Source organism: Planococcus citri, chromosome 2 (genome assembly GCF_950023065.1).
Source record: "Planococcus citri chromosome 2, ihPlaCitr1.1, whole genome shotgun sequence".
In the NCBI taxonomy this organism is placed as follows: domain Eukaryota; kingdom Metazoa; phylum Arthropoda; class Insecta; order Hemiptera; family Pseudococcidae; genus Planococcus; species Planococcus citri.
This window is the reverse complement of record NC_088678.1, coordinates 61,678,093-61,692,153: the sequence shown is the minus strand read 5'-3', so window position 1 is coordinate 61,692,153 and position 14,061 is coordinate 61,678,093. Positions and strand designations below refer to the sequence as shown.

The window sequence follows — 14,061 nt, the reverse complement described above, 5'->3', positions numbered from 1 at the left end:
TCTTGATCTGCCTTGCATACTGTCCAGCATTCTGACACATACAGGAAGGTGGAGAAGACTATCGTTTTTACAATTCTCAGTTTTCTGGCCTTCGTGATGTGGCTTTTCCATATCTGGTTGAGCTTTCCCATTGCTGTCTTTGCTGTGGCCGACCTTCTCTTGATTTCTCCAGCTAAGCTTCCCTAATTCGTTATTAATGAACTAAGGTAGAAGAAGTCCGGTACAACCTCTATACCATCAATCTCCAATATTTCAGGTCTGTTCTTTTGCTCCCTATCGATTATCATTATTTTCATCTTTTCTTTGTTGACCCTCAGACCTGCCTCATTGCTGGCTTCTTCAATTTTCCTGAGCATTTCCTTCATCTCATCTGGTGTCTCTGCGAGCAGGGTTGTGTCATCCTCATATTGTAAGTTTGACAATGTCTTTCCTCCAATTTTGACTCCCTTTTCCCAATCCTCTACGGCAGTTCTCATTACCCATTCTCCGTATGCATTGAAGAGAATCACAAAAAAAACAAAATTTGAAAAAAATCAATTTTTGATTCCAAACATCAAAAAAAGTTTGAATCTATTCTGTTGTCTTATTTTGACCTCTTTCTGACGTATTTCATGAAAAATTTGATAAAAATCACACTCATAGCAAAAAAATTAAAATTAGTTTATTTTTTGAATTTTTTTCGAATTTTGATTTTTTTGTGACGAGTTTATTTAATCAAGTGAAAGGGGGTTTTCAACTTTTTCAACGGATACGTAAAAGTAGGAGTCAAATGGGTCAACATTACCAGTCAAAATATTTTTTCATGTTTTAAATCAAAAAATCGCATTTTTTCGCAAACGATCGATTCTTTAAAATCGACTTTACGAAGTAATTTTTCAACATGTTCTTCAGCATGAAAAGTTGTCCATAATGTATTTTTTTTCAGAATTTTTGAGAGTTGGAACGATATGAAAACTACGTTTTGAAACTTTTCGAACTTAATTTTTTGTACGAAAAAAAGTGGTAACACTGATTTCTATGATATCATCACCAATTTTTGAAGAAAAAAAAATGCAATTTTATGCAGTTTTATTTTTTGGTTGGGCAGGTATTTCTACATTCACATCGTTGATTACACCTTGATATATGAACTTATCCTCTTTAATTTTCAAATCTCCCACGTAAATATTATACAAGGACTTGTCTTTTGATTGCTTCTTTAATCCTTTGAGCAAAGCAAAGATTACATCGCCGCATATACAAATAACTGCAGGTAATTTATGCGATATTGGAAAAATCGTGTACAAAACTGGAACTGTGATTCTACTTCTTCGAATACTTGTGTGGTTCAAGATCTCTTCGAATGATTGACTGATGTTTATCGTGATACTTCCATCGTCGTTAGGAACTTTAGGTTCAGAAATGATTTTATCTTGCTTCTTGTACATGGCACAAGCACATAATTGTTTAGTCATTTCATCATCTTGTATCGTTGGTGTTTTTCTTCTGCCCAAGCAGAAGAATCGTAGAATTTTCTTTTTTACTGAAATCATAAATTAAATTTGTAAGTAATCGAGTCAGCAGATGGCCATTTTTTTCTAGCTTTGGTAGGTATTCAATAACTTATTCATAATTTAATTTCAATTTACCGAAATCGAGTCTCGAAAATTCGTTCATATAGAGCTTCTGTATGTCTGGTGGATCACCTGTTTTATACGATTGATTCATACAAGCGTTTGAATCCGAATGAGCGAATGATAAATTGAACGAAATTAGAATACACGCGAACATCGAGGCGAAATTCATACGTTTGATAAAAAAATACATATTTTTCGAGTAATAAGTATGTCGATTAATCGTGAATATTTTTCACCAAATATTGTTCGAGAGAAACGTATTAGGTACTCGTTGCCTAGTTTCAAAATTCAAATCGACTGAGAAAATGCATTCAGCAGATGTTCGTTGCAAATTTTTAAATTTCAAAGTCGAGAAAAATAATGAGAGACTATTACGAATCTGTGGCGTGTTTTTGCGAGCAAAATGTTCTGTACTTATAGTCATCTGTTCGTATATTATTCGTGAAATTTTCAACGTTATGACGTCTATGTTCTTTAATAATCGAGTTGTCAGCCAGGTTACGACTGAATAATTTTATAAAATAGGCAACGAACGAAGCAGATTAGATGGTTTGTATTTTAAACTATAACTTAGATATTATTAAATTAAACAATGTAGGCAATGATACTTTTAAAGAAAAAAAAATTACCAACTAGGTAGGTAATCTATAGGCTTATATGTATAACTGGTTGAAAACATTGAAATTAAAACTAAAACAATTAAAATAATCATTCATGATTTCAGCTTTGAAAATCTGAATCAGCGTCGATATTCGGTCGCAATTCCACTCTAGCCCTGTTGCTGGCTTTGTGATAAATCATCCTCGTCACCAGTATTTGGATATTTTCCGGTGAGTACTTTGTAGAATCTGTTTTCTAGATCAACTTCTCCCTTCGGTTGTCGTGATTCGATGTCTATAGAAACGTCTGGTACTTTTTTTGCTTCGTCGTGTATAAATTCTAGAAAGAAAAAAAATTAATCGGTGTAGGTAAACCTATCTACTTATTTCAAAGAAACCAATCTTTCAATAAGGAATTTTTCCTCGACTTACTGAACATTGGAACACTTTTGGGAGGTTCTATTTGGCAGAAAAGCAAAATTAGATTGATAAAAATATCCTAATTCTCAATATTGTAGGTCTGATTATTGAATTAATCACTTACCCATGAAACATTGCCTTATGGCGCAGCTTTTTTGATAAATGTAGGAATCTGTGGACGATATGAATTTGTTTGATTTTTTTTTATATATACTTGTAAATACACTGACTACATCCCCAATCTCCATGTACCGATCGATATATATATCTATAGAAATTTGTAAAATTGCATAAACGTACGTCTCAATTTACTGTTAAATGATTCCTCTTCATCATCATCATCATCGTCATCATCATCATCATCATCGCCATCATTGTTTTCATCCTGTTTGGCATCTTCGATCTCAGTTTTCTGGACTTCAGGAGATGGCTGATCAAGATCTTCATCCGATTCGATATCAAATTGTTCTAAATATTTGGTTTCGACGGAGTAAAAATGACTGTAAAGTTTCAAATATTCTGTTCCCGTTTCGTTGATAGATTCGACATCTGAAAAAATAATCGTTCTCAATGAGATAAGAAGTTTTGCATAAAATTTTCTTACCAAGTGCGAAAATTCAGAGGTGTACGTACTTTCGAAGGGGTCGTACTTTTTTTCTTCTTCATTTTCATCGTCGCTGTCATCTTTATCACTATCTCCGATATCACTATCTCCGATATCACTATCTCCGCTTGCAGTTTCTTTTTCTAAGGAAAATCAATATCATGATAAAGATTGTTTTTGCTGTTTTTTTTTCAAAAAAAAAATAGGAAGTTAAAAGTACTTTCAGAAAAATTTATGTTTAAAATAAACGGTTCAATTTGAAAAAAAAGTTGAAACTTTTTGAATCCCATGCAAAAAAATCATAGATTAGTAGTACTGCAGTAGTACCACAATACTACTTTCAAAGTCATGAACAATTAGTATACTGGAAGTAGTACTGGTATTATACTTGAGTAGTACTGCAGTACTACTTTCAAATTCATGTACTATTTATTTAGTAGTTCAGTATTACTCAGTATTACAGTACTGGAAGTAGTACTAATATTATACTTTAGTAGTACTGACCATGTACTGACTATAGTACTGAAGTAGTACTGAACCTCGCATCACCCTACAACTCACAGTGGGCTGTGAGCACCCTCAAAACGGGCGTAATTCAAAAACTTACAACGAACTCTAAAACAATGGTACATACAATGATATCCTCCCTTATGTTTTTGGGGTCGCAGAATACGAATTCGACAATATTTTTTTGTAGGGGGTGGGGGTGAAGGGGGCGAAGGGGGCGAAAAATTCAAAATTTGACTATAATGATGTGTGATACATCGAAATGTATGTTTTTGAGGGTGTAGATCACGAATCTGACAATACTTTTTTCGTAAAGGTCAATGGCGGGGGCTGAGACGGTGAAAATGGTTAAAAATTCAAAATTTGACTATAATGATGTGTGATATGTCGAAATGTACCGAATATGAATAATTCAACTAAAAGTGAGTAATTTTCATCAATTTACTCAATTTTAGTTGTTTTTGCCTACTCTGCTGCATAAATAGGAATAGAACAAATTTTTGCACGTAGATGCACGGGAAATTCCAGCTGCTAGTAATACTTGAGGTAGTGTATTTCAACATGTCAATTGGCATTTTTGCCCCCAAATGCCCCGGCGACCACAACAGTCAATTATACCAAGTGAAAAATCATGGTGAATTTTGTTCAAATGTTACAAATTTTTTCTTCCAGGGACTTTGACTGCTCCCCAATAGAAAAGTCTTCATCCCCCGCCCTTCATCCCTTCTACACCCTCGAAAACGTACATTTTGATATATCACACGTTATTATGGTCAAATTTTGAATTTTTCACCGTTCTTACCCCCTTCATCCGCCACAATTCACCCCTACGAGAAAAATATTGTCAAATTCGTGATCTACACCCTCAAAAACATACAATTCGATATATCACACATCATTATGGTCAAATTTTGAATTTTTCACCCCCTTCATCCCCCACCATTCACCCCTACGAAAAAAATATTGTCAAATTCGTGATCTACACCCTCAAAAACATACAATTCGATATATCACACATCATTATGGTCAAATTTTGAATTTTTCATCCCCTTCACCCCCCACCATTCACCCCTACGAAAAAAATATTGTCAGATTCGTGATCTACATCCTCAAAAACATACATTTTGATATATCACACATCATTATAGTCGAATTTTGTATTTTTCGCCCCCTTCACCCCCTCGCCACCACCCCTACAAAAAAATATTGTTGAATTCGTATTCTGGGACCCCAAAAACATAAGGGAGGATATCATTGTACCATTGCTTTAGGGTTCATCATCGTAAGTTTTTGAGTTACACGCCTGTTTTTAGGGTGCTCATACAGCCCACTGTGCAACTAATGTAATTCAAAAATGCTCCATTAGTACTATAATAATACTACAGCATGTTTTAGATCCGTCTTCAGTACTTTCACAGAAGTTAAGCAGTCTCAAGCCTGGCTGGAGGTTGGATGGGTGACCGTTTAGAAATTATTTGCTAGGAGTACTGAAGTTCGGTAGTTCAGTAGTACTGTAGTAAAACTATTAGGTGCAGTTCTGCTGTGTGATACTATTTTTTTTCATGGAATCGTGAGTTACAGTACTACTGAAAAGTATTACTGCAGTATTACTTTTCAGTAGTACTGTGGTACTACTGTGTGATGGTACTAGAGTACTACTTGAAAAGTTCAAATTGTTACTACTGAAAGTAGTACTGCTTTCAGTATTAAATTAGTAGTACTTACTATTTTTTTGCATGGGTATAGGGTCATTCCATGTCAATTCGACCAATGTTTTTGAGTCATGTCTTTCGATTTCGCACAATTTTTTTTTTACAATATCTACCCACCCAGGAAGTAAGAAACCCGCAATCAGTTTGGTCCCAGCACCCTCAGGGGGGGGTGGGGGGCTCCCATTATTTTTACATTGTCTCGAGGTACTCCACTTCAGCAGCGCATTCCTCCAAAACTATGCTACTTTGATCAAAACTAATTTCACAGTTCGAAAGTGCATTGAATTTTCAACTTTTTAAATACTTTGAAATTTTCAAAATTTGAAAGTTGAACTTTCAAATTAAAAGTTCAAATTTCAAAATGGCGCTGTAAGTGGGAGCTACCATTTAAAATTCTGAAAAAATTTCTATAGATGTACCTTTTGATGTTTTTTTGAAATATTCAAGTTTCGAGATGGGATTTTTTAATGGAGGGGAGCACCCCCACTACCAATTTAGGGCAAAACTTTCGAAAAAAATTCTGGGGCATGTGATATATCGAATTGTATGTTTTTGGTAACGCTGAACACGAAAACGACGTCAGATTTTTGATTGAACCCCATCCACGGCCCCCAGCACCTCCCCAAACGGGGTAAAAGTTCAAAATAGGGTTTTTTCGTGCAACACATCAAATAGTATGTTTTTGGTGACGCTGAATACGAATATGACGTCAGATTTTGATTGGACTCATCCACTGCCCCCAGCACCTCCCCAATGGGGGTAACCTAAAAAAAAAATGGTTTAAATTGTGTGACACATGAAATAGTATGTTTTCGACATCGCTGAACACGAATATAGCAGTAGTTTTTCAAATAGACCTCACCCATGGCTTCCAAAACCTCCCCAATTGGTAAAAGTCCAAAAAAATTGTTGGAGACCGTAGATGGGGTCCAACCAAAAATCTGACGTCATATTCGTGTTCAGCGCCACCAAAAACATACTATTTGATGTGTCGCACGAAAAAACCCATATTTTGAACTTTTACCCCATTTGGGGAGGTGCTGGGGGCCGTGGATGAAGTCCAATCAAAAATCTAATGTCGTATTCGTGTTCAGCGTTACCAAAAACATACAATTCGATATATCACATGCCCCAGATTTTTTTTAGAAAGTTTTGCCCCAAATTAGGGGTAGGGGTGCTCTTCCTCTATTAAGAGATCCCATCTCGAAACTTGAATATTTCAAAAAAAAAATCAAAAGGTACATCTATGGACATTTTTTCAGAATTTTAAATGATAGCTCCCACTTACAGCGCCATTTTGAAATTTGAACTTTTAATTTGAAACTTCAACTTTCAAATTTTAAAAATTTCAAAATACTTAAAAAGTTTTAAATTCAATACACTTTCGAACTGTGAAATTAGTTTTGATCAAAGTAGCATAGTTTTGGAGGAATGCGCTGCTGAAGTTGAGTACCTCGAGACGATGTGAAAATAATGGAAGCCTCCCCACCCGCCCCCTGAGGAGGCTAGGATCAAACTGATTGCGGGTTTCTTACTTACTGGGTGGGTAGATATTGTAAAAAAAATTTGAGCGAAATCGAAAGATATGACTTTCAAAATCGCCTTTTTTTGGTCGAATTGACATGGAATGACCCTATAGCAATATTGCTTGATTATTCGGGGGGGGGGGATATTTAGACTATACTTACATAACAAGAATTTGTCATAAGAATATACATTCCCTCATCATCAATTGAAAATTTAAAAAAGAGTTGTGATAGGCTTCAGCTTCCTTACATATAAGAAGAAGTTTACGTACTTTCTGAGGTTTCCATCCTTTCTGAGGTTTCCATCTTCTTTTCTCTTTCATTTTTATCGTCACCGCCATCTTTTACAGCATCTTTGCTTGCAGTTTCTTTTTCTAATGAAAAGCAATACAGGTAATGATCAAATGAAAACAAGCTATAAAAAATTACTCTTTTGGTAAAAAAAAAAATAATTCATTTTGTAAAACATAATTTTTCTGTTTTATTGCCTACGAAAAGATTATTTGTTGTCGTTTTTTTTTTTGCCAAAAAAGATTAGAACAATAGGCAGAAATTGAAATAGGTAGGTACTTACAAAAAAATTCGTACTCAAAATAAATGATTCCATTTGAGAAAATTTTTTTTTTACCATTTAAACACAGCAATATTGCTTGATTTTTCGAAAATAAATTATCCACTTAGGTTACTAAAAAGGGAACATCTTGAAGTATCTTCTTATTTGCCTCCAATTCAAGTAGGACGGCGATTTTTGTAAAGAGCATGGTCTGAAATCTTGGCCATAATCAAACTCTCGGCTGCTTGAATTGATTTTTCGATTTTTGACGAATTTTTGAAAATTTAAAATTGACTATTTTCGGAGATTTATTTATTTGTTTAAGTATTTATTTATTTTTTTGAAAAAATGTAGGTACATTTATTCAGTAAAAATGGCGGTAATTGGTCACAAAATTATTTATATACGTATAAACTCCCTCGAACCGAATTTCACAATGTCTGCATATTCCGGAGCCTCCAGCGGAATTTTCCATTTCTCCAGAATTTTAAAATTTCTCCAGAAGGCGTCAAAATTACTTTGAGCTGATGAAAATCGAGTTTTGGCTTATTCTTGACTTATTTAACGAGTTGATCCACAAAATTCTTTAGATGAACTCGTTAAGCTAGATGAAATTCGATTTTCGATTCCCAATACATAATAATTATGAATTTCCACGTCTCCTTAAGAAATTGTAAAATTCTGGAAAATCTAAAATCGTGTTGAAAGCTCCAGAATTTACTCGAAATTCTAATATTCGAATTCGAGGAATTATTTGTACAAATTTCAAAAATTTTCCTGCGAACAGAAAAACTTTGATTTTTGGAATTTGTTTCTTTATATAATAATGTACTTCAGCTTAAATATTCTTGTCAAAAAAATGTGGCGTCCACCTCAAATGTGGATGAAATCTTCAAACACGTTGAAAGTAAGTCAAAACTCGATTTTTAGGTGCCCAGATTAATTTCCACGCATTCTGGAAAAGTTTTAAAATTCGGAGAAAATCGAAAATTGCTCCGAAGCCTCCAGAAAGGCTTGATGTTGCAGATTTGTATTCGAGGGGTTGGGTTCAAACAAGATACAGCTAACAAGGGAACTACCTGAACCGGCAGAAACGAAAATAAACGAATCAAAGCTAGATCGAAAGGGGACACCCTCAGGACCCTAAATCCAAAATTTCAAATGCTAAAGTTGATTTCTAGATTTTTGGCGAATTTTTGAAAACTGAAAAATCCGAAAAATGATCAAATAATACCAAAAATAGAAAATATTGATGAAAAATGGAATTTTCTCGGGAAGTGGTTCAGATGGCGTCCGTAACTTATTTACAACTATCGAAATTCGTAAAACCTCAATTCCAGTCATTCTGGAGGCTCCAGCGATTTTTCATCATTTTTTCAGAAACTTGTAATTGCTGCTAAAAATCAACTTTAGCACAAATAACTTTATTTGGGACCTATGTGGGTTGCCTTTAACCATTTTTTGCGGTTGTCGTGAAAATCGGTGTCTGCCGGTTCAGATGTGTATTTTTGGCCACTGGAAAAAATGACAAAATTTGAAAATGTTAATGGATGCTCCAGAATGGTCGAAATGGAGGTTTCACCTATTCGGAACGTCAAAAATAGGTCAGAGCTCAATTTCGGATAGGTAGCATCGCAAAAGATGGAATAGTTAACATTTCAAATTTTGTCATTTTTTCCAGTGGTCAAAAATACACATCCGAACCGGCAGACGCCGATTTTCGCGACAACCGCAAAAAATGGTTAAAGGCAACCCACATAGGCCCCAAATAAAGTTATTTGTGCTAATGTTGATTTTTAGCCATTCCACAGCAATTTCAAGTTTCTGGAGAAATGATAAAAAATCGCTGGAGGCTCCAGAATGACTGGAATTGAGGTTTTACGAATTTCGATAGTCGTAAATGAGTTAGGGACACCATCTGAGCCACTTCCCGAGAAAATTCCATTTTTCATCAATATTTTCTATTTTTGGTGTTAATTGTTAATTTTTCGAATTTTTCAATTTTCAAAAATTCACCAAAAATTGAGAAATCAACTTTAGCACTTGAAATTTTGGGTTTGTGGTCCTCAGGTGGTCCTCTTTCGATCTAGCTTTGACTCGTTCATTTTCGTTTCTGCCAGTTCAGGTAGTTCCCTTGTAAGAACGCGTACTTATTTGTGCAAATTTCAAAAAAAAAATTCCGAACAGAGAAATTTTGGTTTTGTAAACATTTTTTCTGATTAAAATAAATTCTGGCCAAAAAAATATTTTCGGGGATCGTTTGGAAATCGGGTAAGTACGAATAAATCTGTTGAATAGGTCGAGAATGAGTTACAACTCGACTTTTAGCTGCGCAAATTAATTTCCACCTCTTATGGACACGTTTAATATCACGCTGTAGGTTCCACAATGACCGAAAATGACGAGATTTCAATTCGAGAGAGTTGATAGTAGTTTCAGGACTAGTTTTAATTATTTTTACTAATTTAATTTTCAAAATTTTGCCAAAAAATCGAAAAATCAATTTATGGAGGTTTCAGACCATACTCTTGCCCAAAATTGCGGTCCCATTTTAGTCGAAGGCGGACACCTATAGATGTACCAAAAAATGGTTCAGCTTTAAAAGATGGTATTTGAGATTCTGTGTCAACCTAAAAGACAGTGACATCGAAATCCAAGACCACTTTTCGGGTTGTGTTTTATCGGTTTAAAATTTGCAAATCACTCATTTTTGGATAAATTCGTATTTTGAGAATTTTTTCCATTGAAATATTTCGCATTAATTATGCCAAGATGTTAAAAGATATCATTTCCGAAACTGGGGGAATATTTTAAAATGCAGTGGTGCCATTTTTTTATGTTTTTGCATATTTAAAAAAATTGTGAAAAATTGCCAAAAACTTGTCATTTTTTTCGAGTTTTTGAAATAGGAAATGAAGTAAGGGAACTTGTTCCTTTGTAAAATGGTTGGGTTTCATCCCCCCACCCCCTCTCCCTCCTCGAGTTAAGAAAATAACGTGAAAATACGAGTTATTTTTTAGGCCCTTTTTTCCAGTATAGGTACAGACTCAAGTATGTACCTTCCTCTCTTTCAAAGTCAAGATAGTTGTGTATTTTTTCAAAACTTACTTACTTTTCTTTATATTTTGGAAAAGTTCTGTAGGAAAAAAAATCGTGTTGAACTAATTATGAACTGTCTAATCAGTAATGAGGCACCAAATCAAAAAAATATTTACCATGATGGAATGATGTAGTGTTTGGAATGGTGGTTTTCTTTTTGAATTCTTGGATTTTCTCTGTGTTGAAAGTTTATTACGAGTTGGTTAATTTTTTTCTTATTAAATAGGTATTAATTTGAATGCATAAGAGAATTTTTTCACTGACTGATATATTCTTCGGAGGAAATCTTAAAATTTTCAAGCGATGCGTCGCTCATTGGGTATGTTTTGTCAGTTTGCTCTTCATTGGCATCTGAAGTTCTTTTATTACTCGATGATTCTGTTTTATCCGCAGTTGTGCTTTGGTCTGGTGGTGTTTTGTTTTCACCTGCAAAAATTTGTACATCGAGTTTAGCTTTATAGGTACCTTTTGCCATAAACGAATTTTGAGGATATCTTACTTTCTTTTTTTGACAATAATGATGCCTTTTTAGTCAGAGTGTCGACTATTTCTTGATTTACGGACTTGACAATGCTACCGATTCTGTCGAAGAATGTTCTTGTGCATGTTGCCAGACATTCGAACGTTTCTGCAACGAAAAAAATGACGAGTAAGCATATCACAGAGAAAATAAAAGTGGGCTTATATTTTTTTGTAGTTTGGCAATTACTTGTTTTTTCACTTTCTACTGCAATATCAAACAAAGAATAAAAAATTATTATGATTGTTGCGATTAGAATTTTAAAAATAATTAATCGTTTACCTTCGAGTTGATCGAATTGCACTGTTTTGAAATTGAAACATAATCCTGATGGATGTGTGAAAATGCAAGAATTATTTCATTAGCATTATATCTATAGGTAGGATTGATTGCATGATTCTTAAAAGCGTTTTCGAAGAGTGCACAACTTACCCACTGCGAATTTACTAAGATCTGAGTATTTTTTCGGATCGAAGGGGTCGTCATCTTCAGGCTCATCATCTAAATCGTCTTCCATACTTTGATCAGTAGCAAGTACAGACTGCTCTTGACCTTTAGATGGATATTGTTGAGAAGCCTGAGACTCTGCTGTTGCATCTTTGCTGTCATATTTTGTAATGGTTTTAGGTCTTTTCATGTCTAGGTCTTCGTCGTCATCGTCATCTTCCTCAAGTACATCATAACCTCGTTTCTTTGCGTCTGAAAGGAGCGGTTTATCGGATGACACATCTTTATCTAGATACTGCTTATACGGTGCCTTTAGCCTATCTAATCTCGCTTTCTCTATCGCTTTTTCGCCATAGTCGTGATATTTTTTATAAGTCGAGCCCAATTCCTTATTATTCATACACTCTGCGACTTCTCCTCCGTGTTTCGTATCTGCAAAAATGTCAAAAATAGAGGTTTGCTTTACGAATTCTTTGAACGATGCTACACGTTCGACGACTAAACTTACGATCTTTTGAGATCCGTTTTTCAAGTTTATCGATGTCTTGCTCTTTGCAAAAATCTGAGGTGAAAAATTCACGTGTAAAAGTATGATTATTTTTCGAAATTTAAATGGTTTTTCGATTTCGTTGCTTACTTCCGAGATATTCTCCGTAACTCAGGGGTTCTTTTTTACTCTCACGGAAGGATCTGGGTATGGCTTTGTCACCGATATATTCTCTTAAACATTGGACGGTGTCTATACAAATGAAAATTGTTAGAATTTAAATCACCTTCTAGTTGCGGTTGCTATTTATAAGTTGACTGCTGGTGAGTCAATCTTGTTACCTTCCAAGTCGATATCGGCTGGAAAAATGAACAGAAATGTTTAATTTTTCGATTCAATAATCGAGGAAAAAATATCGAAAATGATTTCCACGTTACTTACGTAATTTTTCCGCGTCTGCGAATTGGCTCGAATAATATAACGCTACAATTAATCAAAAAAAAAAAAAAATTGATAAAATCAAGTGTTAGTTTTTCCTTAATTTGGATTTAGTAAGCTAATTATTGAACCTACCAATGAATAAAATTGGCCATAAGATGGCTCTTGATTTGAAACTCATCATGATCACTGATCACTGGATGAAATTTTTGCTGATGTGTGATACTTGAATATAAAAGTAAGTAGGTATATCATGTAATACCTAGGTACGTTCGAAAAATCATGTATCTGCGATGAGGTTATCGAAACGAAATGAAACGTAATACCTATGTGAGAGTCTTGAAGAATTCTGAACAATATATTTTCGCAGCTGTTTAAATAAGTAAAACTGTTTTTCATACTATGCAATGATTCCTAATCGCATTTACGTAAAATCTTACGCACGAGCTGTCGTATCTACCTACCTACCTACATACCTACCTACCTATGAAGTTGCCTATAATCGATGAATATTGTTTTTATAAAATAGTACTGATGACCTTGGAAAGAGGCATTTCATCGGATTGAAAATCAGGACATACCTATGATTTATTTTTTGACAATGTCTGGTAGGAATCATACGGGCTTTCGCCTGCTTTAAGGAAGGTAGAAAAATGTTTCAGGTTATAGTATTCGTTGAAGCTCGAGCACGAGTCAAAATCTGTGCAAATACGAGTATTGCGTATTTTACTTATTTTTGTTGTCAAATAGCAGTAAAGCTGTTCGGTAACATGAAACATAGGTTGTGAAGTTTTTCAAAGTCTTAACTGCAACACAATCCCATCGATTAGGCTCGTCAAGAACTGATAATTGTTCATATACGAGTGATCAAAAAGCTGAAAAGTTATAAATCAAATTCTAGCGTTTTTCATGGATGTACGTCCCTGCTAAAATTCATTTCTCGATTTTTGGCAAATTTATAAAATCTAAAATTTGGTCAATTTCTCATGAAAAAAAAAATACATAGGTAATATCAAAACTTAGTCAATTAACGTAAAAGGCTGGAATTTGGTGTAGACTTTACTTTAGACCTTCCGAATCAATCAGTGAAGATTTTGAAACATTTTTGAGTTCTCAGGGGATTTTTTCAATCTCCAGTTTTCAAAAAAATTCCATAAATGGGATCGAAATGAAATTCAACGCCGCTTATAAATTTTGATTTACTGCCTTTGTAACCTTTTCGATGAAAATTTATTTTTTTAAGACTTTTTTTAGTCATAATTTTTTATGTAAGTAACACTTTTTGGAACATTTTTCGATTTTCCTGTGTTTTCCTTTTTTTTTTTTTTTTTTCAAAAATGTAAGTACTGGAAAAATTGTAGAACGTGTATCAAAATAGATCAAAAGAGTCAGAAAGACGGTGAATCTGAGTTCATTAGCAGGTGGTAAATTCCATCCTGGCCTTTATTTTTTTGCATTTTTTCAAAAACTGGAGAATTCAATAATCTGCTGGAGGCTCCAGAACTTCTTAACCCATCGCTTGAAAGGTCCTAA

The 14,061-nt window shown here is 34.3% G+C and overlaps 1 protein-coding gene across 1 annotated transcript; it reads right to left on the bottom strand.

Annotated features, from left to right (window-relative positions):
* Window positions 1-2,153: 2,153 nt before the first annotated feature.
* Window positions 2,154-12,841, bottom strand: LOC135836922 (protein starmaker-like). The gene is made up of 18 exons (XM_065351998.1): window positions 12,664-12,841; window positions 12,532-12,573; window positions 12,432-12,449; window positions 12,241-12,342; window positions 12,112-12,165; window positions 11,589-12,035; window positions 11,439-11,483; window positions 11,346-11,363; window positions 11,136-11,264; window positions 10,901-11,062; window positions 10,753-10,812; window positions 10,650-10,673; window positions 7,257-7,358; window positions 3,269-3,382; window positions 2,936-3,184; window positions 2,760-2,807; window positions 2,648-2,674; window positions 2,154-2,555 (listed from the first exon to the last, which is right to left on the bottom strand). Exons 1-18 carry the CDS (start codon window positions 12,710-12,712, stop codon window positions 2,386-2,388), a joined length of 1,860 nt encoding a protein of 619 aa, XP_065208070.1. The 5' UTR covers window positions 12,713-12,841; the 3' UTR covers window positions 2,154-2,385.
* Window positions 12,842-14,061: the final 1,220 nt, after the last annotated feature.